The sequence below is a fragment of the Pangasianodon hypophthalmus genome, chromosome 30 (genome assembly GCF_027358585.1).
Source record: "Pangasianodon hypophthalmus isolate fPanHyp1 chromosome 30, fPanHyp1.pri, whole genome shotgun sequence".
Taxonomy (NCBI): domain Eukaryota; kingdom Metazoa; phylum Chordata; class Actinopteri; order Siluriformes; family Pangasiidae; genus Pangasianodon; species Pangasianodon hypophthalmus.
The window spans coordinates 10,439,220-10,465,375 of NC_069739.1; the positions used below are offsets into that span (position 1 = coordinate 10,439,220).

The 26,156-nt window shown below is 39.9% G+C and overlaps 1 protein-coding gene across 2 annotated transcripts; it reads left to right on the top strand.

Moving 5' to 3' along the window:
* Positions 1-88: 88 nt before the first annotated feature.
* smek1 (SMEK homolog 1, suppressor of mek1 (Dictyostelium)) lies at positions 89-18,415 on the top strand. Of its 2 annotated transcripts, none has more exons than XM_026917778.3 (15): positions 89-1,122; positions 1,204-1,259; positions 2,102-2,200; positions 2,662-3,279; positions 7,734-7,811; positions 7,904-8,020; positions 8,553-8,669; positions 10,086-10,217; positions 11,583-11,685; positions 12,004-12,162; positions 13,478-13,647; positions 14,046-14,188; positions 14,458-14,648; positions 15,416-15,627; positions 17,188-18,415. In XM_026917778.3, the coding sequence occupies exons 1-15, from the start codon at positions 981-983 to the stop codon at positions 17,305-17,307; spliced, it is 2,457 nt and encodes an 818-aa protein (XP_026773579.1). In that variant the 5' UTR covers positions 89-980; the 3' UTR covers positions 17,308-18,415. The 2 variants fall into 2 exon arrangements, with proteins under 2 accessions (XP_026773579.1, XP_026773580.1); XM_026917779.3 differs by having other exon boundaries at positions 14,461-14,648.
* The last annotated feature ends 7,741 nt before the right edge of the window (positions 18,416-26,156 follow it).

The window sequence follows — 26,156 nt, forward strand, 5'->3', positions numbered from 1 at the left end:
CCCTTTGTTTTGTTTTCTTGGCGTTTTTGTTTAACCCTCTCGTGCTATTTGGTGTACTGTATCTTTAAATTGTGGCGGGCCGCCCCTGCGATCTCGGCGAGGGAAACCCTGTAGTAGCTTTCTGAGGGGACCCAAGATGGCCGAACACTTACAGTGGGGCTAATCGCTGATCTCCTTATAGACATTGTCATTTGATGGTGTTCAGCGCTCACGTTACACATTTATAGTACCGGAAAGTCGGACGAGTTTGCCCATTCGACCAGTTGGGTTTTGTAATGTCCGTCTGTGTATGAGGAGAGAGGCTGGTCCTTCTACGGCCCGCAGCCAGAACATGGCGGAACACTTGGACAAAATATAGCTTTGCTGCTAGGCTGCAGACTCGCTTATAATGAAAACACTGTACCGTATGTGGCTCTTTCAACACTTCATGAACACAGCGTGTTTATAATGGGCCATTAAGGTATCGGTACCGCTTTAGAATTTTTTCTACACTCGGTTAGACATAAATTAGAGTCACAATGTTGAAGGCGAGCAGATAGCCTGCTAGCTGACTCGCTAGGACAGCTAGCTTAGCTAACTAGTGTTTGGCTCCGTTTGCTCGTAGCAGTTATCAGATGTGAGAGGGCGTCCGAAATTATATGTGTGTTATTATAAATATATATATTTCCTCCTGCTGAGTTGTACGTATCTGATGCGAATTTTCACGTTGCCTGCACGCCCACAGCCAGACAGACTTCAAAGTATAAAGTTATCCACGTTTGGGTGATAATTGAAGGACTATGTTGCGGCTAAGTGTCAGTGTGCAGCTAGCCAGCGTTAGCGCCGCGCGTCATTAGCGGGACAACAGGTAGGGTGTAAATGTCCAGTTCAGACGGAGCCGTGCAGCGGAGAGTCTAACGAGAGGACGAATCCGGTTCTGGGAGTAATATCTGTGTAACAAGGCAAACAAAACTCCGAACCTAAAGAGTTGACTCGCAAGAATGACTGACACTCGGCGACGAGTGAAGGTCTACACTTTGAATGAAGACCGGCAGTGGGATGACCGGGGCACGGGGCATGTTTCCTCCGGCTATGTGGAAAGACTCAAAGGCATGTCTCTGCTGGTGCGGGCGGAGAGCGACGGTAAGATCACAACGCAACCTGGATCACTATAGAAATACATTCATCTGTCACTGTCACGCATAAAACGTCTATTTCTCACAGGGTCTCTGTTGCTGGAGTCAAAAATCAACCCCAATACAGCATATCAGAAACAGCAGGTGAGTTGGAGGTTTATTTGGTCGTGTTTCTGAACGTTTCCTCTCACTGATCTTGTTTTATTTTTTGTGCAGCAAAAGTGCTTTCACACCTATTAGTCTGAAGCTGGGAGAAAGTGATACTTTGTTTGGTTTCACACTGCACATAATTAAACCAACAAAACAAAACAAAACCATGATTGAGGGGCATGTAGGGCTGGAAACATATTTCTAAAAACTCAGTTATTCATTCGTCAGGAATACAGGATCGGAAGAAACAACTTTTACCAAATGCAGGTAGAAATCCAAAAAAAAAATCACCCAAGCATGGAGAACACGGATAATTATATAAATATCTAGGTCACAATGTGTTGTGTATCATATTCAGCTTTGATATTCTCTGTTTTTGTTGGTCCAGATATCCAGAACATGAAGTGTCTTTAGTGCTACAGCTCTGCTCTTTGGCTCGGTTGAGCAGCTTGCATCTTAATAAATAGGCACGCAACCCAAAATCCTTGGCATGTTTGGTACACTTCCTGCAGTTTGGTCAGTTCAGGGTCAAATCACTTTCTTACTGAAATTGAACTGCATTATATTTTTTCCTTGGAAACTGATCGAGATACCTCGCTCAGACTGTCCCGGCTGTTTTGGCCACCGAGAGAGAATACACACTGGTGTTAGATTCAGACAGACTAAACCTTGCATATGTGAATGCACTCTAAGGCTACAACCAGGAACACCAGATCCAGGTCATAATGAGGTACAGCATCCTGTCTGGTGTGAGAGCTCAGCAGTTAGGGCCTCAAATCGCAACTTTTAATTTTGTTTGAACTCTGACTTTTGCTCTATTTCTTCTTGTGTTTTAGGACACATTGATTGTTTGGTCTGAAGCTGAAAACTATGACCTGGCCCTCAGCTTTCAGGAGAAGGCTGGTTGTGATGAGATCTGGGAGAAGATATGTCAGGTGATCTGAGCACCCACACTTTCTCAAGTCATGTTTTTTAAATACTATAATAATGAGCATGGTCATATTGAAGACATTGCTAGTATTTTTGTGTTAATATTTTTTCTATTTTGAATATTGAGTCTTAATATAATGTACCTGTAATATGTATGCAGTAGAATATATCTCTGTTCTATCCAGTGAGGGAGATTTATTAATGTATCTCTGTTCTATAATAAAGGCCAAGCAAATAAACATAGGACACTTCTAAACCATGTTAACATCCACCCTCAGACATTTTGCTTAGCAGAAGTGCGCAGAAAAAGTTGAGCTTGTGACTTAGAGGATGTAAGTATCGGATCAGTGTCTGATATCGGAAGAAATCCAGAGCCCTTATGCTGGTATTGTATTAAAAAAAAGAGACGTAAGTTGGATTGGTGCATCCCTAGTAACGTTACTTGTTTGTGTTGTTATTTCTGCAGGTTCAGGGTAAGGACCCATCGGTGGACATCACCCAGGAGCTGATCGATGAGTCAGAGGAGGAGCGTTTTGAGGACATGTCCTCTCCCGGTCTGGAATTGCCGCCGTGTGAGCTCTCGCGCTTGGAGGAGGTGGCTGAGCTGGTGGCGTCTTCACTGCCGTCTCCGCTGCGGCGCGAGAAGCTGGCGCTGGCGCTGGAGAACGAGGGCTACATCCGCAAGCTCCTGGAGCTGTTTCGTGTGTGTGAGGACTTGGAGAACCGCGAAGGCCTGCACCACTTGTACGACATTGTCAAGGGTATCTTCCTGCTAAACCGTACAGCTCTCTTCGAGGTTATGTTCTCCGATGAGTGTATCATGGACGTGATCGGATGCCTGGAGTTCGATCCGGCGTTGCCACAGCCGCGCCGCCACCGCGAGTTCCTTACCACCACGGCTCGCTTCAAGGAGGTTATTCCCATCACAGACCCTGAACTGCGCCAGAAGATCCACCAGACATACCGTGTGCAGTACATCCAGGACATGGTGCTGCCTACACCCTCTGTGTTTGAAGAGAACATGCTCTCCACCCTGCACTCATTCATCTTCTTCAACAAGGTGGAGATTGTCGGTATGCTCCAGGTGGGTCTCGCCAACATCTCAAAAACACACACACACACACACACAATAGTGGATAAAGCAGGTCTGGTGGTATGCAGATATTAAGGGTGTAATGATATAGCGTATCATAGCCACGCATTTAGAGCAGCTTTGCTTTTTATTCTGATCATTTTAAACTTTAATTGTGAATTAATGATATGATGTTGCCATGATATCCAATGATGTTTATCGCTAATTATTTTATATTACCAGACCTGCCAACCATTTTGCATAGGAGCTCCGCAAAACATTGGAGTGCACTAGTAAGATTTTTTTATCGCTTAAAAATACACCAAAAGAGCAGTTGTTTTCTTCACAATAAACAAGAGATGAACAAATGACGACATGTGAATCTAGAATGATCTGCGCAGGTGTTTTGAGCTCTCTGATATTAACAGACGCATCCTAGAAGCCCTGCCTCCTTTCCCCCAGTCTCACGCGCTCTCACTTCCTGTCAAAGTAAATGGAAAATATTTTGAGTTCATTAATGTGAAAGAAAAATCTATCAGTGTATGTTCAACTTGTTCAGCATATCTAAGATTAGACATGTGTATATTTAACATCAGTTTATTAGTTAATAGCGATGATAAGAAAAAAAGTTGAGTCAGGTTTAGGCTGAAAGAGAGAAAATGAACAAAGATTTTGACCCAAACAATAGAAAAGAAAGTGCCAATTTTTACTCATACATATAATGTTAATTAAGATGATAATTAGAAAGTGATTAAATATTGTTTTTTTTTTTTACTGGAAATGCTCTTTTTCCTGTTTTTTCTGGGGGATTAGAATATTGTAATAAGCTATTTAACATGGTAAATAATGATCAGGGAAAAATCAATATCACATAGGACTATTGTGAAATAAATTGTCAGCCACACAGTGACACCCTCAAGCATTTTAGTTTTAGCTTTTATATTCTTTTTTTTGGTTTTTACCAGGACCTACACTAGGCCAGAAGTTAGAGGGAGGAAAGACGACCCCTAATCCTATACTTTTAGTTTTTGCCCATTGTCGGTTTTTAACACTTCTCTCTGATCTGTAATCACTGTAATCTCTTAGTCTTGTGATTTTAATCGTAATTTTGCAGGATATCTTCATGGTGTCACCGTTCGCTGCCACGAGTTCTACTGAATATTTGCATTTGTATGGTGTTCATGTGAACGTAGTGATTACACTCAAGTACAAACCAAAGAACGGACGTCTGTGTCCAAGCGAACCCACAGTGTAATTGCAGTGTGAGGACCCTGAGTCTGTGTAATATACGTTACTGCACTGATACTGAGTTACAGGACATTCTGCAGTGCTACAGAAATACTGTGTGTTCTGGATATCAGGACGAAAGACAAACAATAATGCTGCATAGTAGGCTTGTGCAATATAATAATTTAATCTCTCCACACTATTTTACACTGAAATGTGACAGTGATTTTTACTTCTGTTATATATTATATTAAAATATATTATATAATATAATATAATATTATATTATGCATTTTGAGTAGAAGCAGCACAGTTTAACATTGAGGTACGCTGTTACGTGTTGCTGATTTGCACAGATGTTCTGAACACTGACGCGAGCTGGAAGCCCCGTCCTCTTCACTGAACCTTACATGCTTTAGACTTATTCTTGGGGTGTCATTGCTTTCTATCATAGTAAATTAATATGAAATAAAATTTGACTTAGCTAACATTAGACAGGTATACAGACAGATCAGTTAACTATATTTATTAGGGGTGTAATTAACATTATGGCTGAAAACGGCATTTGGGGTTTTTGGCTGAAAAAGTAAAAAGGTTAAGATTAAGAGGAGGCAGTGGTACCCGCTGCACCGCCGCGCTGCCCAAATAATGTTAATAGTGATGGTAATTAGAAAGTGATTAAATATACTGTTTTTCTTCTTGCATCTCTCAGTGTGCACACACTTGGAGCATAAACAGACAAACAGAAAAATATCGGCTATGTGGGCATTAGAGAGCGATGTGTAATATTACACTTTCTACTCTCCTCCTAACCTGAAAAGGTGGAAATGTTCATTTTCCTGTCTTTTTTAGGCTATTGTCTCTGGATGACTTTTAAAATGGTAAATTGCAATCAGGGAGAAATCAAATTTTTTTAAACAACAAATGAACTGTTTATATTCTGTTGATTTTCATATTTCCTGTTTGTGTTTGACTAAGGTTTGTTTAGGTGTTCTGCTTCTTAATTTTGGCTTTTAAATTTTAAATAATGTGCAACGTGCAACCAAAACAAACAGCACGCAAACCAAAGGCATATAATCGACTGATTCAGACTTTGCAAACTGATAGGTGTATTACAGCATGTGCTGTATGTGGTCTTGTCCATGTGGTTAATCAGATAATCCAAATAAAACTATTTTTTCAGAAAGAAATAAGTGAGGTATCTGTGGTGTAATTAGGCCAATATGCTGATCAGAAAAAAGAACGTTAATGGAAAGTCCGGTGCTTTTTATTTAAGCAGGTTCCTGTAGAGGAGAAGTAACGTGTAATGTTTCAGACAGGAGGGGGTTGGTTCCCCTGGAAACTCAGGGAGCTTTCCATCAAGCTCCTTTATTTGCTCTAAAGAGCCAACCTCAATTAGACAGAACAATTCCTTCTCAGTTTATTTGTACATAGGTTATTTTGCAAAAGAAGCACATTTTGGACCTCTTTCTGAGGACAGTATTTTCAAACCTATTTTATTTCAAACATTAATAAAGTGCATCCCAGTGATATCAACCTGTGGGATAATGACCAGTTCTTTCCGTGGTTTTCATGGGGTAATGTAAATGGAAAGAAATGTAAAGCATGTCCTGGACATTTTGCTGTTCCAGCATTTGCGTAATTGTTAGCTTTATGATTTGCTGTTCCTAAAAATTAATGGTGAATACTTTAGCAGTGGGGGAAGGAAATATCTGAGCTTGGTTTATTGATTTTAATGTAAGTGGGCATTATTAGTGCACATTCCCAATTAAAAAAAAAAAAAAAAGAGTGATCATTTACTTGATATCAAATATAAACAGAAACTTGTGTGTGCAATTACAAAAATGCTTTATTTAACAATACTAATTTAATAACCAAAAGCTGAACATTTTGGCAAAAACTGTGCAGCTGATTGAATAAATGTAATATTTGGTTCTGAATAATTTTGTACTGCCACAGACATTGTACATTTGCATTTCTGTAGTTTTTTTTTTACGTATTAAAAAAGTAATCGCTGATATCTAGCAACATTTTCCGTTTGTTAGGGTTTATACTTGAAGCATATATACAGTACTGTGCACAAGTCTTAGGCACATGCAAAGAAATGCTGTAGAGCAAAGATGCCTTCAAAAAAATGAAACTAAATGTTTCTACATTTAAAAATATTATAAAGAGCAGTAAACAGTAATAAATGAAACAAACTCAATATCTGGTGTGAAGACCCTTTGCTCTGAGGAGGAAAAAACAGTATCTCAGGTAGAATTTGTACAGTTTTATAAGGAAATGAGCTGTAAGTGTTACTGAACATCTTGCAGAAGCAGCCACAGTTCTTCTGGAGACTTTGACTGTCGACTCGCTTCTTATTTCTGCAGCGAAACCCAGCAGCCTTCATTATGTTTTTATCTGAAAAGTGTCTCTTTATAATCTGCTGCTTTCTTTACTGACATACAAACATTTTTCTGTAACATTTAATTTTGTGCTGGAAAACTAATGTTTGGAAGTCTACAGTGTTTTTATACTGACTTGATAATGTAGAAGTCTTAAAATAAAAATCTATAATAAAGTTGGTTGAGGCAGGGAGAAGTGTCTGGTTGTGTACCTGGAAATGTTATAAAGAGACACTTTATATGATATTTAATGATAGCGTTTACGTGATCCATTCAGACTCGCAGCGTATAATGAACGCAGCGTTAGCTGAAACATTTTCTAGTGCTGTTATTGATGCAGTGGCATTTCATATCGCGAAAGACATGGTCCCCTTTTACTCTGTCGAGACTGTAGGGTTTATTAAGTTGTGAAAATAGTAAGAGCACCATCTGTAGCAAATCATGCAAACACTGTTTCTTTTAAATATCCCTTATTTAAATATTTAAAACAACCCTCCATTTTCCAAAGTCCATTCTAATTAAAAAAAACTTTGTTTGAAATAAATTGCTGCATTTTTTCCTAATGCATTATGTAATAACTAAAAAGAGAGAATTGAAAATCGTTCATAAATTTGAAAAAAATCTAATTTTTGGTGGGGGCAATATCCTCCTGCACTACTTCAGTTTACAACTCACTGCACAACTAACCAGGAAGTCAAAGAGCTCCCAAACACCAAACCTTAAAGACTTATGGTTATTGTTATGGCCCTGAACTGCAGACAGCTTCACGATGCGACATGATGCCCCAACTGAGCACAGGAATAATCCGCTAGTCTGATTACTCTCCACTTCATTGTTCTGTCTTGTTTCCAGGACGATGAGAAGTTTCTAACTGAGCTCTTTGCACAGCTAACAGATGAAGCCACAGACGATGACAAACGGCAAGAACTGGTAATGAAGAGATCTTCACTGATGTACAGCATAAGTTTTGCATGCTGTACGCTCCCTTGTTGCTGACCTGCTACTTTCTTTTTGTCTTATAGGTCAATTTTCTGAAGGAGTTTTGCGCCTTCTCTCAGACTTTACAGCCACAAAACAGAGATGCGTTCTTCAAGACCCTCTCCAACATGGGAATTCTGCCAGCGTTGGAAGTTATACTGGTGAGTCTGAATCTGTTTCATTAGAAGCTAAAAGATCCAGAATACGATGCGATATTGATTACTCTGGGCAAGTTTGATAATAAAATTAGAGTTGTAAGAATCCAGCATTCTCATATTTTAATATATTAGCTTAAATCTTTGAATAATTAGTCCTTACTGAAGTATGTGTAGTGTTTCTGGTTCTTTTTGGAGTATGTCTTACTAATATATAGCACAACACTTGCAAGGTAATTCCTTTCTGAAATATCAGTGTGTTTACTTCTGTTTATGTAGCACAATGTTTCCTGTGTTTATGTCTCCAAGTCTGTGTGTATGTAATTGTGTAAAATGTCAAAATGTGTAAAAATATAGTGACTATTTAGTGATGGTGTCATGGTAGGGGTTGAGTTGTAAATCTCTTATTATTCAGCATGAAACTGGATAAATATGTCATTAATAGCTGAATGCTCTATTTCAGATAAAATAAGTAAGAAAACAATGACACATTGATGAACGCTGTTTGAGTTTGTGCTTATTTGCTGTTGATCATCAGGGGATGGATGATGTGCAAGTGCGGGGTGCGGCTACAGATATCTTCTCTTACCTGGTGGAGTACAACCCCTCTATGGTGCGCGAGTTTGTCATGCAGGAGTCCCAGCAGAATGATGACGTGAGTGGCTCACACCCACCCATGCCACCGATTAACCCACTTCCTCGTTGTCCCAAGCAGATAAAACATGTTTAAGGAAGCAGACACTAAAACCCCTTTCCAGTGCTTTAGCATTCTCTTAATGGCAGTAAATAAGAAAAACCTTTTTTTCCATAGATAGGAGGTCCATGATTTTTTTTTTAAATTAAAAGAAGTGGGAATCACAGCTCATCATTTTCAAAGTTATTATATTTATCATTAGGTTTTTATAGTTATTAGTCTGTTTGACTCATTGAATTGAATAGGTTTAATCCACGCTCCAAAAACAAGTGGACCAATATAAGTTCAACTTAGACCTAATGTGTTCTGTTGGTGGAAGGGTTATGATTACTGTACACGTTTAAATAATGAGCCCTGAAGGGGTCTGTAGAATTTATTTTACAGTTAAAGTGGTCCCTGGCTGCAGAAAGTTAAGAACCCCTCTTCTATGTAATATAAATTGGAGATGAGCATTTGGAACAGCTCGAGTATGCAGTGGAGAAATGGGTGGGGATGATCTCTCTAAATCCTGTTAGCAAGAATTTTTGGCTTTGGCTGTTCTGTCAAGTCTGCTAATTTGGATGTACACCCAAGCATGTTTTCATTCAATATTTTCTGCTTAAATTAGCAGTAATATACAACTGGGTTATATGCCATTTTTTTTGGGCAACCGACCAAAAAAGGATATTATGAATTTTCTGTGTCTCTAAGCCTTTAAACACGCTACTTTAAAAAAAAAAAAAAAAAAAAAACACTGTTTCTCTTACAAATACGTTCTTTGTTTAAATGTGGCACCAGAAAATCTGGTTTCAGAGCTAGAGCGATATTTCTAATCTTTTTTTAAAATAAATGAATAAAACAAATGAGATTGGGATTTTCTCTTATGACCCCATTTGTAAATCAGCCCCTGCTCTAGACCCTTTGTACTCACTTCTTGCAAGAATGCATGGATCATTAACTGGGAGAGGGTTAAATGCAAATACAAGCTGGAGGGGAAATCTAGCCTGGAACACTGACACAGCAATTTACTGTGCATCGACTAACGTAAATTTGTGCATCCTGGTTGGAAAGCTACAAGTATGAAGTTTGAAGGGAAAAAGTGAGTGGTAATGGTATGCCAATAAATGTCCTGGGTTTGTTGTAGGTAAGACCGTAAGATATTTCTTTCTTTAAAAAAATTCTTTAATGGACTTTAATGTAGGATCAATAACGGCTGATGCTTGTATTTCTGCTAATCTCTAATATAAATGTAGTTTTTAAACTGTTATTATGTGCAATAGAGAAGCACACAAAGTTTCAGGCAGGATAAATTATCTTTAGTTGAAATGAGTTAATGTTTAATATGATATCATCTGTTTCTTACTCTCCTGTGTCTTGCGTGTGTCTTTATTTCTGCAGGATATCTTGCTGATTAATCTGATCATTGAGCACATGATCTGTGATACGGACCCTGAGCTGGGGGGAGCCGTGCAGCTAATGGGGCTACTGAGGACCCTAGTGGACCCTGAAAACATGCTGGCAACCGCTAATGTGAGCCTTTGTTTGCCCAATATGAAAGACCAACTAATAAATCAAACTTCTGTACTTTATGTAGGATTATATACACCGATCAGCCATAGCGTTAAAATCACTGACAGGTGAAGTGAATAACATTGATTACCTTGGTACAATGGCACCTGTCAAGCCATGGGATATATTAGGTAGCAAGTGAACAGTTAGTTCTTGAAGATAATGTGTTGGAAGCAGGAAAAATGAGCAAGTGTAAGGATCTGAGCGACTTTGACAAGGACCAAATTGTGATGGCTAGATGACTGGGCATCTCCAAAACGGCAGGTCTTGTGGGGTGTTTCAGGTATGCAGTGGTTAGTACCTACCAAAAGTGGTCCAAGGAAGGACAACCGGTGAACCAGCGACAGAGTCATGGGCGCCCAAGGCTCACTGATGCACGTGGGGAGCGAAGGCTAGTCCATCTAGTCTGATCCCACAGAAGAGCTACTGTAGCACAGACTGCTGCAATAGTTAATGCTGGCTGTGATAGAAAGGTGTCCGGACACACAGTACATCTCAGGGGCTCCGTAGCTGCAGAGCGGTCAGAGTGCCCATGCTGAGCATCAGAACTGGACCATGGAGTAATGGAAGAAGGTGGCCTGGTCTGATGAATAACGTTTTCTTTCACATCATGTCGACGGCCGGATGCGTGTGTGTCGCTCACCTGGGGAAGAGATGGAACCAAGATACACTGTGGGAAGAAGGCAAGCTGGTGGAGGCAGTGTGATGCTCTGGGCAATGTTCTGCTGGGAAACTTTGGGTCGTGGCATTCATATGGATGTTACTTTGACACGTACCACCTACCTAAACATTGTTGCAGACCAGGTACACCACTTCATGGCAACGGTGTTCCCTAATGGCAGTGGCCTCTTTCAGCAGGATAATGCTCCCTGCCACACTGCAAACATTGTTCAGGAATGGTTTGAGGAACATGACAAAGAGTTCAAGGTGGTGACTTGGCCTTCAGATTCCCCAGATCCAAATCTGATCGAGCATCTGTGTGATGTGCTGGACAAACAAGACGAACTTACAGGACTTAAAGGATCTGCTGTTAACGTCTTGGTGCCACAGCGCACCTTCAGAGGTCTTGTGGCCTCGACGACTCAGAGCTGTTTTGGAGGCAAATGGGGGAACTACACAATATTAAACAGGTGGTTTTAATGTTATGGCTGGTTGGTGTAAGTACACTATGTCTTACTCTCAACCTGAAGCAGCAGCAGCTGTGCATTAGCTGTGAAGTAATAGATTTTAGTGTGCTAGTATGATATAGGCACACATTGCTTTAGCTGTCATTTTGGATATAATCAGTTGTTTTTCTAAAATCAAAACATTTTTTCTCTTCTGCAGAAAACAGAAAAGACAGAGTTTTTAAGTTTCTTCTATAAGCATTGCATGCATGTGCTCTCTGCTCCATTACTGGCTAATACCACTGAGGAGAAACCCAGCAAAGGTGAGGGAAAGTGTGTGTGTATATGTGTGTGTATATGTGTGTGTGTGTGTATATGTGTGTATATGTGTGTATATGTGTGTATATGAGTGTGAGTGTGTGTGAGAGAGAGAGAATGTGAATGTGTTTGAGAAAATGACGAATATATTTTGTGTGTGTTTAACAAACTGAGCAGGGGAAGTGAGCTGGAATGTGTGATGAATGTGTGGGTTGTATTTCAGATTTAAATATTCTGTATGTCAGTGGCGTTGAAGTACTTCGGAGCTAACCATTAGAGACAAAAACATTCACCCGTTTTGCCCTCTGGGTTCCTTTCTGCAGATGATTTCCAGACATGCCAGTTGTTGGCACTGATTGTGGAGCTCCTCACTTTCTGTGTGGAACATCACACATATCACATAAAGAACTACATTATCAACAAAGACATTCTGCGCAGAGTGTTGGTGCTCACTGCATCCCAGCATGCCTTTCTAGCTCTCTGTGAGTAATCATAGTGTCTCGCTCACACACACACTCACACACACACACACACACACACACACACACACACACACACACACACACACACACACATGCAGTCTCTAGTAGAAGGGTGTGCTAGTGAATGTCTCAAAATATCTCTTCAACTAAAATATTTTTTCATATTAATTTATGGGTTATTTATGTTATAGGTACGTTATGGGTACCACCATACATTTTTTTTTTTTTTTTTAATTTTTTTTTTTTAAATTTCAGATTTATAGGGCTACTGTAACGTTTTATAGTAACTGTATCATGTAAGTAACATATGTGTAAAATACGTCACTAAAAATTGAAGGAATATTCCTTGCACTGACTTGTGTAGTGGAAAGGTGAGATTGCGTGTCCTGACATACCTTTTCAAAAAGTCAGGAGGCGTATTTGCAAGGGCACCTTTTTTCTGCTGTCACATCCAGCTTTGAATGATTAATGCACAACAGGGTGTGTTGTTTTAGGAATATAATCCATGCCGTCCATGTATGTGTTATTACCCTCCAACACGAAGCAAAGGGGTCTGGTTTATACTGGAACCTAAACTGTGCATGCACATGGAGAAGCAGCAGCACTAGGAGCGGCATTGTTCACACACTCACCTGCCAAACCTGTGTACATGTAGAGGATTGAATTTGACATTCACTAGAACTAAAACACCCCTGATTGTTAGGTTTTCATGTCAAATTATAAACTGTTTAGCGATTTCATGCTGTTTCTCTTTAAAACTTACTGCCGCCGTCATGTGTGTTGTCATGTGTCTCAAATCAAAAACTCTGTCCTTGCATTCAGAAGTATTTACTAATCTAGAAAGTCCAGATGACTGGTACTCAAACAGAGCTTTCATAAAGTTTGAAGTCTCAAAATTCAAACATTAACTGTAATAATAATAGTGAAATAGACTAAAATGGCACATACACACTGCATTTAAATGTGATGCCTAAATGCAACTCCCAGTAACATTTAAAAATAGATGCACACAAAGTCTGTCTTCATAGGTAGAGTGATATTTCTGATCAATTTGTAATATAAATGAATAAAACGAAAAGGAGACCCCATTTGTAAACCAAGCTAGTGTGGAAAACCGTGGATTATAAAACAAGAATTTGTAGACTAAGCCTGTATGTTGCTTAACTAAATTTTGTGATGTAATTTATTATAATGATGAGTTTAGACTGTGTGTGGATCAGTATGTTGATGATTTTAAATTGGGTCAGGTGGATGGGGATTCATTAGCACATTTTACCTGTGCAATATTAATCCTTATGTCCTCTCTACTGTCCAGGTTCTTTGCGTTTTATGAGGAAAATTGTCGGCCTGAAGGACGAATTCTACAACCGCTATATCATGAGGAACTTCCTGTTTGAGCCAGTGGTCAAAGCGTTCCTCAACAACGGTTCCCGATACAACCTCATCAACTCAGCCATCATAGAGATGTTTGAATATGTGCGTGTGGTGAGTACACTCCACGTGGCAGACGGGATTTTCCACATGTCGTTTCCTGGAGAACTGTTACGTGATTTTTGCAGATTGCCAATAAATATTGGTTTGTTTATTTTCTAGTGGTCTCTTTAAGAACATCATCTTATATTGTAGTTTGATTGTTTATTTATTTATTTATTTTGTGAAAGAGCCCTATGTTGAGAGTCTCTTAATATTATCTGTTCTAGGAGGGAAAAATATGACTTAGATTTAATAAATTCCTATTAATTGTGATATTCACCGTTGATATTCACGTCCTATTGATGTAAACTGGTTAATTTTTTTTCTGTATAGAATTATGTAGAGACCATTTTTCATTAGTCATTGCGTTATTAGTTTAACTGCCTTTCACCTGAATTTACCGTTTGTAGGAGGATGTGAAGTCTCTGACGGCTCATATAATAGAGAACTACTGGAAGGCCCTGGAGGATGTGGACTACGTCCAGACGTTTAAGGGCCTCAAGCTTCGGTATGAGCAGCAGAGGGAAAGGCAGGACAACCCCAAACTCGACAGGTCAGTCATAGCGTATTTTATTTGATCTATGTGTAAATGTAATGTAGGGTCGATTTTAGTGTGTGGAGAATGTTTTCATTGTAACTGCATTAAATTATTTTATGTATACATGTGCAGTGTGTTAACTAGGAATGTGTTGTTTCATTCCCTGTATTAATTGATGAACTACACAGAACAAGGGTTATGTATTCTGAGCGACTTTCCAAACCTCCTGTGAAATGAGGTTTCTGTTTAGCAACCAGACGTTATTTTCTTGCCGTATGTTTTAGCAGCATGCGATCAATTCTACGAAACCACCGTTTTCGGCGGGACGCGAGGACGTTGGAGGACGAGGAGGAAATGTGGTTTAATGATGAAGAAGACTTGGAGGACGGAGAGGCGGTAGTGCCACCCTCAGACAAAATGAAGAATGATGAGGACCTGATGGACCCCATCAGCAAGTTCATGGAAAGAAAGAAATGTAAGAGTCCATCACCTTGTCACTAGTGGCCAGTATGACTTGATCAGGTATACTAGTTGTAATTTGTCTTAAGGTATATAATATATAGTTTGTACCTTAAAACGCACCTGTACCTGGCTGTGGTATGGAAAGTGAGAAAACAGTTTATTACACTTAATCCACTTTGCATGCATTGGAACAGACTGGAAGACTCAGTGATGCGGTAATGACCACACAGCACGGTGCCACTGATCACCTGCACATTGCTCACTCCGCCTCGGTTTTTACTTGTTACTTGCAGAGAGGGTTAAGGGCCTCGCTCAGGGGCCCAGCAGTGGCAACTTGGCGGTGCTGGGGCTTGAATGTTAAAAATTTAAAAACATCTTTAATATGGTGTCAGGTTTCACTGGATGTCATTTCAGTATTTCACTTCGGATGTTTTATAATGGATGTTTAAATGATCATAAAGGAGTAGTTGAGATGTACTGTGTGTGCACTGCTCCTGGTGTAAAATGGTATTATTCTGCAAACCTGAGATATCTGAACTATGTTCATTAAAATTTTTAATGGAGTTGTACTCAACATTACAAGGAATTGTATTATGTCATCCTGCAAGCTTTATATCTTTATCTCTCACACCCATGGGGGAAAAAATGGGAAAAAAATTAATGGATTTCAAACCCGAGTGTTACACTGAGCTGTGTCAAAACCCATATTATGTTTTTGTCATTTATAAGGGTCACATGATCCTCATTTCATCTACTATTCTTGTTGTTTTTCTCTCTCAGTAAAAGAGGCAGAGGAAAAAGAGGTTTTGTCGGGGAAATCTAGCTTGTCTGGGAGACAGAGCCCCAGTTTTAAGCTGTCCTTCTCCAGCTCGACCAAGCCCAGTCTGTCTTCACCTCCCACAGCCTCACTGCATCCTGGCTCGCCCGGATCACCGGGATCCCCTGGCACGGGGACCAGGAACTCTCCGCCCACGGCAGCTGTCACCACGAAGGTAACTTACTGACTTGTGTGTCACTTAGTCATATATTGATGTGTTATTTATTTGTTAATATATTGCAAAAGAAAAGATTTTTCCACATTGGGATGTGGCGCAAACCAGAAGATAACCTCATAACTTCAAACCACTTCATAACTGCTGCTGTTATGAAAGTCCCCCAGGAAATACAGAAGAGTTTTGAGAATAAAAACTTTATTGTACACATCGATGTGATTGTCAAAGTTGAAAGAGTAAAACTGCTGACCGATCACCTGGTGCCACAATCAGTGTTTGTGCTGCAGGTTCAGAACACAGAGCAAACCCGATAGTAGCAAGACAGGTCTTGTTAAATGAGATATGCTTCTCACTGTCATGATCTGCAGAATGAATTTACAACCTGTTCATGGGACTCTGTATGATTATAGTGAGCAAACAGTGTTAGTGGGTTGTCTTTATACCAGAATAATGCTTCCTGTCTAACTAAATGTGTGAAAGCCTACCCAATATATAAGTTTTTAGGTCATTTATGCAATAACATATTCAGAGAGGCGTAGCTCATTGGATGATGAAAAGGTCTTCACATGACAACGAGTACCACTTATCTATCACCTTATGCACATTTTATCCACTTATCTTATGGCGTGACATATCAGGTCAGAACACCCTGGTACAGAATACACTCACAAATAATAAGAATCAGCATAAAGAGATTTTAAGCATAAGAGAAAGTAAAGGAAAATCAAATAATTCCGCAAGGGGAAAGATTTTCTGTTATAAAATTTGTTGCTGTGCGATTAGAAATCTGTAGGTGGGACGTTGGCCCTACTCTTTCTGGTGATATTCTAGGATTTACACTGTTAAAGATGTCTGCTAAATGCTTTAACTGTAAGTGTCGTAGGTGGCATATGATGATGTGTGTGTGTGTGTGAGAAGTCTGCCAGTGCGAACTCCAACCGCTCTGACTAACTATTATTATTATTATTATTATGATTATTATTATTATTATTATTACATTATCATCTCAGGGTGACTGATGGCAGTTTTATAGTAGACTTTTCTCCCCTGACTCAGTAATGCTTTAGTTTTAACTTTTAACCAAAATACCTGTGCACACTGTAGCTTTAAACAGACTTTTCAGTACTTTTCGAATGTTAGTGATGAATTGCTGAGAATGTGACGTTGCATGTTGAGTCATTAATCTCACTAATGTTGACATGACAAATGAAAGCTAGTTCATGAGTAGCTATTAGTGATGGCAGGAGGCCATGGTAGTGTTTACAATTGTAATATTTATGCAGATTAATAAATCCTGGCATTTGTAATGAGGGTAAAGGTGTAAAGATGCTCATGTGTCATTTCTTAGTTTCTTCTGCATTTAAATAAAATTATGCAGTTTATGATTGTACATAGATTCATCAAATGGATTAATACAATTCACGTGAGGAAAATTATTTGTCAGTCAGAGCAATCAAAATAACTGGTCTGTTTACAACGTTTTTCTACTTCTATAGAGCTCTAGTACACAATCATTTGCTAACTCTTAATTATTTTTGTTTTTTGGTGACTTTGTTTTAGGGTGGTTTGGTGGGACTTGTGGACTATCCTGATGACGATGAGGATGATGAGGATGAAGAAGATTCGGACAATAAAGAGGAGAGCCCTCCGCTTTCCAAGAAATCAAAGCTGAGCTCCTAAAACACTCCCCTGCCCACCTGGCACGGTAAAGCTCGGAGGGAGCCTTATCTACAAACTCATTTCAGCGCTCAGCCTAGAACTCAGAATTCAACCAATATGAACGAATAAACAAATGAATGGATAAAAGAATGAATGCTGCCCCCATAACCCCCATCAGCAGTCCAAGCAGGGGTTTGCCATGTGGAAACAGAGAAAGGGAGAGCAAGAAAGAGGGAAGAAGAATCGGTCTCGGAGCGAAGAGGAGAACGTCTCCATGCGGGGAGTTCAAGTGCCAATCGGAGACGGAGTGAAAGAGACTCAGAGCAGAAAGAGAGCAAGATAAAACTGTGGGTTTGGACAAATGATTGAAAGGATTTAATAAAAATAATTTCAACAAAGCTAAAAGTACTGGGGGGTAAAAAACACACACATGCACACACACACCCTCTCTCACGGAGACTGGTGCCCTATAAAGCGTCCCAGGCTCGGACCAGGACACACTGCCCCCCCCTCTCAGGGAAGGACGCCACATGACCCAAATGGACCAGCCAATCCTGAACCACCGCTCACCTTCGCTGATTCCATTCTCCATTTCTTTCTCTCTTTCCTCTATCCCTTTTTTTCTGCCCCTTTTGGTCTTTTTTTTTTTTAATTAACCTCTTTTGGTTTTTGTTTCTGGAGCCTGACAGAATCCCGGGGGCAGAACAGTCTGGGTTGTCATTGTTGATGTCATCGTTGTCCTTGTGGCTCAGCGGAAGTTCTTCCTCTTTCAAAGCCAGCGGTTTCCTCGTTTTTTTTCTTGTTCTGTTCTTCTCTTCCTCTCCCTTTTTTAAAATGAAAAAAGAGACCTGCCTTTAAATGTTCAGGACGTTTTCAGTCGCACTTGAACAGGTTTTTAAAACCTCATTAGGGGGAAGAGTTAGTTTTACCCTTTTTTTTTTTTTGCCCTTTGAAACTGCAGATTTTTTGGAAAATTTGTAAGCCTGTCTTGATTAAAGATTGAGTGGAACTCTAGATGTGATTGATTTTTTTCCCCCTTTTTGTCATATCTTCATTTTTCTTTTACATGAGTGTACTCTTAGTTGGTGGGTATGTTTGGGACCATTAAAAAGATTTTTGCTGTAATATATCTCATGGCTGTGCTGGTTCCCTGAATGGTGTTCATTTTGCTGGTCTTTTGTACATGCAGTATAAAATTCATTAACAAATATTACCCTTACTATTCAGCAGTGTCATGAATTCAACTTTTAACTTGCTAATAATTAACTTTTACATTATTATACAGCTGCCTGCAGTGGTGACATTAAATGGGTTTGGTGAAGCCATGCTTTTCATAAAGCCATTAAAAGCTGTGAGCCAGATCTTTACATAGGACAGCACTACTGAGCACCACCACTTGATGCCACCAACGCTCCATATCCTTCAGCTATAAGCGTAGTATAGGCTATGGCCTAAAGCAGCTGTTTCTGGAACTCTGTGTGTTTGAGACCCATCTCAGAAATGATCTAACAGGGATGTTATTACTAGATAAAGACAAAAACATGTAGGTTATTGTGTGTGCAGCACTGGGATTAAAGACGAGGATATTTACATTGAGTGGCCAGGTTCACTTAACATGCTTGGATGCAGGCATATCTTTTTGGTAAAATTATTACAATTAAAAACCCAAAGTTTGAATTATGACTTTTACAGTTGCATTCTGATTCAACAGAAATGAGTTATCTCACCTTTCAGTGGTTGTGGGGGGTGGGGGCTAACTGGTGTTTGAAAGTTGTGGGTAATAGTTGACAAAATAGATTTAACATATCAGTTGATAATATTCTAAGCAGTATTGCTGTTCAATTTATATAATACTTTTAACACTTTTAACAATAGACATTTATGATTATAGCAGCAGTATTTAGGTTCCATTCTTTTGTATATAATTAAACCGTAGTACTTTTGTGTTTTTTTTTTTAAAGTAAAATATTCATCTAAGCTGCATTTTATTTTTGATCGCCGTTACAAAGTAAAAAATTATTCACTTAACCCCAGAAGTATGTAAGCCAGTTAGTATGTGCAGATTTGAAATAATTTGATTTTGAGACCCAGTCAAAATAAAATCGTACACTTCCGTTGGTAAACACTTTATTGAGCAGCAATGTCTGAGACAGTGCAGACAGATGAGGATCCCTGTCCCAGTTTATCAGGTATCTTCAGTTTAAATGCTTTAAAGGAAACAGCTTGATAATGATCTGAAAATGATATGAGCTAAAACCTGTGGAGATGTCGCCATTTCACAGCTCAACATCCTGAGTGGGGCTGAGTTGGGACTAGAAAGTCTGATCTTGTGATGTTTCGATGTTTTACAGTATGAAAGCTCTAGATTAAACTTAGGATGTGACTTCAGTGTTCAGTAGTGATTGCCTGATGTGTTAAATGTAAGTGCTGCTACAGCCTATAGGTCATGCTCAGGACAATATGTATGGATCATCTTTGCTAGATTGCTGGAAATATGTATGAATTAGCATGAGCTAGCTAGTATAATATTCAACTAACAAACCTAGCAAGCTACTGAAACCCCAACTTGAGCATTGCTCACTTGGTTAACAACTGTTAGTTCTTCAAAAATGTCTTCCTCAGATATGGTAGATATACTTTAAATCGTGTAGTTATGATATATAACATTTACTAGGCAGCCAAACACAGTCACATAACTAGGGCAATTTTGTCCTCTCTGATAGCTAGATAGATGATTAAAGAAATCCCAAAGGTTGTCTGTAGAATGCTTGTGGCAGTGTGGAAATACTGGTGTAATACCCACGACAAAGCCTACTGAAGAAATTAATCAAGTGCAACATTTCGCCATTAGCTGACCCAGTTTTTTGTCATGGTTATTATTAAGAAATATAGAACAGAGTAGAAAATAGAACATAGTGGGATTAGTTGTGTCATTTGTAGACATGTCAAAAAGTAATTTGTATTCATTCAAGTAATTTTCTTCACCAGATCACTTATTTACTCTTCACACACTCTGTCTCTCACTTTCAGTAAGCGCTTCATCCTGGTCAGGGTCGCAGTGGATCCGGAGCCCATCCCGGGACACTGGGTGTGAGGCAGGACACCCTGAATGGGACGCCAGTCCATCGCAGAAATCAGGCACTCATTCTCACCTAGGGGCAGTTTAGCATGGTGGCATGTTTCTGGGAGGAAACCGGAGAACGCAGAAGAAACCCACACGGACACGGTGAGAACATACCTGCCCAACACCAGGCTCGATCCACGACCCTGGAGCTGCGAGTCACAAATGTTCCTGGGATAGACTCCGGATCCACTGCGACCTTGAGTCTTACTGAAAAATGAGTGAGTGAGTGAGTGAGTGAGTGAGAGAGAATTCAGCCATTAGGACAAAATACTTTATTTGATTGCATATTGAATGTATAGCCTAAGTAATGCATGCTACCATGAAATCTTCCTTAACTCATCACAAGTCTATGCGTTATGCTTTGCCCTCTAAACCTTGTGCACATGAACGCCTTTGTGCGCTCTGGATGCAATATGGCGCGCTTTTGGACAGCTTTAGGCCATGAACCAGCAGGAGCTCAGTCGCTCCAATGGTTTAATCCTGTTTCATTTCGCCCGTGACCAGTTGCGCCACTTGAACGCTGCATGATAGACTCATCACCCTGAGATGCCATTCAGACCCTATGGCCTGCATGGCGAGAGGGAATGAAGCGGCGCGCCGTGGCTGGCTGATCCTCAAAGTGAAGGCACTTGTCCAGAGGGGTCTCTGGCTCTTCGTGTGTGGCTGGGGTATGTGGGAAGCGGCAGGCTGCTCGTTTTGATTACTGACCTGAAGGACTTTTCTCAAGTTCTGGCTGCTACAATTTGGCCACAAGTTCCACATTTTGAAAAGCTTGCTACTTTCTGTACACAGAATTAAAAGTAGCTAACTGCCTCATTTATTTGTCTTTGGCTCTCACTATGCTTTCATTTGACTAGGAGTGAATCAAAGAAAAAAATCCAACAAAACGCGGGTGAATCGATTCACTTCAAAGAATTTGTTTGGAAGAATAAAAACAATCTAATTTCTTTTCTAAAGCAGCTTAATCATGCTTGTATAGGCTATGTCCCAAACCGTACTGTGGTTAAGGTAGTGTGCGGTTTGGGACGAAGCCATTTGATTCAAAGATTCGATTCTTCCAAACAAATCAAAACCTGTGTTAATCGACTCACTTCAAAGGATTTGTTTGGAAGAAAGAATCCGTAGTTTCTTTTCCACTGAAGCAGCCTAATCACACACAGGCTATGTCCCGAACCGTAGGCTTAGTTTACCGTAGTGTTATTATTATAGGCGCTAGAGATGACCAGCAGATGGCGCGAGCGCTCAGCGATCGCTCTCGAGCAGAAACAGGCGCTTGTGTGTCGGCGCGCGCAGTAAAGTCTGCTGAACCGGAAATCCGTGGCGCTCTTAACCAAACAGCGGCACAATGTGCGCCTTTCACGCGGCCTCAGCGGCGCGCGCTCACAGTTTGCTCGCGCTGTGACACAAAGCGCCCGGTGTGTGTGTGTGTGTGTGTGTGCACGCGCGCGCGTGCGTGTGTGTCGGCGGCGCTCCGTCGGTTTGGGTGATTAATCACCGTGTTAAGAAGCCGCGCGTGTCCGTCCCGCGCGCCCCGGTAAAGAGCTGTGCGTTCATGCGCCGCCGTGTGAAGCATCAGGGGTCAGCGGCGGCCCGTGGCGGGGAGAAAAGCGCGCAGTTCCGCATATGGTTGAGATTAAGACGCTACAGTAAGGAACTGATGCGCGCCTTCGGGATTTGCTGAGTGAGCGCCGCGGGACTTGGAAACAGAAAGAAAGGCTTTAGAAGAGTGATGCGTGTATGCTAAGAAAAGGGTTATAATAGATTTCTTTGTGTTTTTTTTATATTATTATGATTATTTCTAAACGTTCAGCTTTCCCGTGCAGTTTAATTTATCTTTATAATTTATCTAAGCCTAATGTACCCAGACACCTATACACATACAGAACATGCCATCTGTCATCATGCATTATTACTAAATAGTTCTAATTATCATCTATTCACTATGGAAACAAATAAATTTGACATTTTTGAAATACAGTTCACACTGAGCAAAAATAAACATTACAGTCATGTTTCCCACTCAGATGGGCCCCATTTTTCCTCTAAACATCATTCCCATAACAGCTTTTTTTTTTAAATAATGGAATTTTGTTTATAAATCATTTGTGGAAAAATGATTGGCTCCCAAAATATTATTTAAAATAAATGCAAAAAAAAAAGGATGGAAAAAACAGGAGATGGTCAAAGGCGAGAAACATTACTATAATAGCTGAAACTATTTTGTGATTTAGTGCACGACTTCTCACGTCTCTGCTTTAACACTGATGATCCGGTTCATCAGTGATTACCTCGATGACGTTTGTCTGAAGGTGTGAGAACTCAGGACTGGAGGTGAGATCCCTTTGCTTTAAAGCTGAGGAGACTAAAACCTGTGCTTTTATAATGGAAAACAAAATGACCAAATGAATGTCTAAACAGTTTTCTTGAGTTTAAATACAAAATCCAGTAAGCTTCCTCATAGCTCTGTGTTGAAGGACCAGATGCTGTGCTTCTAGTATCTGAGAAAGTTCACCAAATGAAATATGAGCATCTGTAATGTAAACGATTGAATTTGTGAATTCGTAATTGCACGCTCATGTTGCAGTTTCTGGGTCTTGACCATTGTTCCTGCTAATGCAGTTTACTTGCTGTTCCTACAACACGCCATCTGTCATTCCTACATCGAGGTGCCTTGTCACCTTTTAGATGTATGTAGCCACTGAATTAGCATTAATAAAGATTCTTTCTCTTTGTGAAACCTTTGTTTTTTACACTCTAAATGTCTCATTCACTGTGACTTACAACCAACTGCTAAAGAGAGAAATAGTCCTGAGAACATGGTCTAAAAGAGCTCTGGCTGTGTGCACTAAATGATTTACACAGTCGTGTTTATTTCAGTCACTTTTAGAGCAAGAATTTTAATGTGAATAAGCTAATTGTGTCTTTATAGTACGAGACTTACTGGATGTGGAGGGTTAGAGCTGGAAATGTTCTCACTGGGAGCCATATTAAATTTACTCCAGTGTAGTGTTACATGAATGAAGGCATGGAAGTATCTGCTGCAATCAATAAAAGGCAGAAGGAATAGGGATGATTGTGCCTTGTGGGTCTCTCTCTCTCTCTCTCACACACACACACACACACACACACACACACACACACGTGTTGGATTCCTGGAGTTCATGTGTTAGAGGATAAATATAACTACTGTGCTACAGTGAGTTGCTGCTTTCATTGGCAGCAAGTTTCAGGGGTTTTAATGTTACAACATCATCATTAAAGTTTACAGACTTAACACACATGACTGTTACAGTGTTAAAGCTTCTGGAGAATGATGCTTAAGTAGACGTCATGCTCAGTATTTTCAGCCCCAGACCTACTGTGTTGCTGGCTCTGGTGTTACTAGTGTGAGGGTCATGACTTTGCTCTTCCTCTCTCTGTCTATCAATAACATTGGGGCCTCAAAGAGCCTGGGGAACATGATAAGAGAAACTTGTCAAATGCCTCTTTAGCACAACGCTGTAGTGCCTCTCTTTATCAAATAATGTTCTGTTGGAAAGGTGTAGAACAATAAAATTGTGCGGGTTTCACTATCATGAGTAGACGTGAGATAAACACATTTCCAGATGTTGTGTAATGACACGATGGAAGTAAAAATATCTTCAGTGGTAAGTGGGAGGTTGATTGACCTCCGTTCGCCTTTTTTCACTGCCGGAAAATGTTTGATAGCACTGAGGTCTGGATACAGTAGACCAATTGTGCTCCGGCACATTGATTCGATTATGAGAGAAATCCCACTTGTGTCTCGTAGCTGAAAAAGACAGAGTGGACATGAAGTTTTAGTACAGGGAGTGTTTCAGGGAGCTGATTAACATGCTATTTCATCTTTTGAACCCCACTGAAAACATGTAAATTTGCTTCAGCAATAAATAAGATGAAATAAATGAAATAGGAATTAGGAATAATTAGTGTTCAAAAACACTGCATCCCAAAGTATTTTATTCCTCATACACCACAGCACATTTTTTTACTAATTAAAGAACAACATAGTGTACTTTTTAATCCATTTAAAGTTACGTTTAAAGTTGTGAAACGTCTGCAAAACGTTAGTTCCTGTTATCACTTATGTTGTGAACAGTTGCTACCTCATCAGCATCTCTTTTTTCTTTCATGAACTTAATAAGACAAAAAAAAAACAAAAAAACAGGTAGTCATGTTACTGACAATCCACAATGCCCTCTGTCATGAACACTTTCCTACTTATTTCTTATTTATGCCAGAAAACTGTTACAAATCACTGGCACTGGAGACTCTAATGCTAATAGAGTTTTAGATGCTAATAATTTACTCGCAGAAAAAATCTCTGTGTAGAAACCATAACATATTAGAACGTTATAATCTAAGCTACTGTTATCTGACCAATCAGAATCGAACATTTAATGGTGCTATTGTAAACTCACCTGGCACTTTATTAGGAACACTTGTACACCTAAACATTTATGCAATTATCTAATCAGCCAATCATGTAGCAGCCGTGCAATCCATAAAATCATGCAGATGAAGTCAGCAGCTTCAGTTAATGTTCAGAATAGGGAAAAAATGTGAGCTCAATGATTTTGACCGTGGAATGATTGTTGGTTTGAGTATTTCTATAACTGCTGATCTCCTGGGATTTCAGTTTCTGTTTGCTGGTCTTGAGTTTGGGACGTCCCTAGAGTTTACTCAGAATGGTGCAATAAAGAAAAACATCCAGTGAGCAGCAGTTCTGTGGACGGAAACGCATGGTTGATGAGAGAGGTCAATGGTGAATGACCACACAGGTTCTAGCTAACAGAAAGGCTACAGTAACTCAGATTTCAACTCTGCACAATGGTGGTGAGCAGAAAAGCATCTCAGAATGCACAACACGTTGAACCTTGAAGCAGATGGCAGAACAGGCTACAACAGCAGAAGACCATGTAAGTTTCCACCTCTGTCAGCCAAGAACAGAAAGCTGAGGCTGTAGTGGGCACAGGCTCACCAAAACTGGACAGTCCAAGACTGGAAAAACGTAGCCTGGTCTGGTGAATCTTGATTTCTGCTGAGGCACATGGATGCTATGGTCAGAATTTGGTGTCAATTGCATGAATCCATAGACTGAAGGAATGTTTCCAATATCTTGTGGAATCCATGCCAGGAAGAATTGAGGCAGTTTTGAGAGAAAAGGGAGTTTAATAAAGTGTTCAGTGAGTGTATAAGTCAAATGTTTATCAGGATCAGCATACTAAATTCCCTAGTGTTAGATAAAGGGTGTGGTCTTTAAGCATTTACATAAGATAACCTATGTATGTATAAAAATAACTGTAATTCAGCCCATTACTATCTTCCCAAATTGTCTGTTTATTCATATGCAATGTCCCAAACCACATACTACTATACTAAATAGTATATCTCGCACTTATCCATACGGCTCCCATAATTAAATGTAGCAATATGCAGGTTAAGCTTGTAGCCACTGTTTCATTTCAGTCATCGTCCAATCATCACCGTCCAGTTACTTCTAAAACAGCATGGATTTATTTCTTAACTTCTCTCCCACATCAGCTTGTCAAGTCTTTTTTTGGAGCATCCAAGCCCTTATGTTTTGGTGGTGTAAGAGGCTTGGAGTGGTGCTTGTAAGTGTAGTGGGCTATTATTAGAGTGTTGTGCCAATGGAAATGGAGCCCTGATGGGCCCCAGAGCAATGCTCTCTTGTTAGCACTCATGATATGTTATGGCAGTGGTTCAA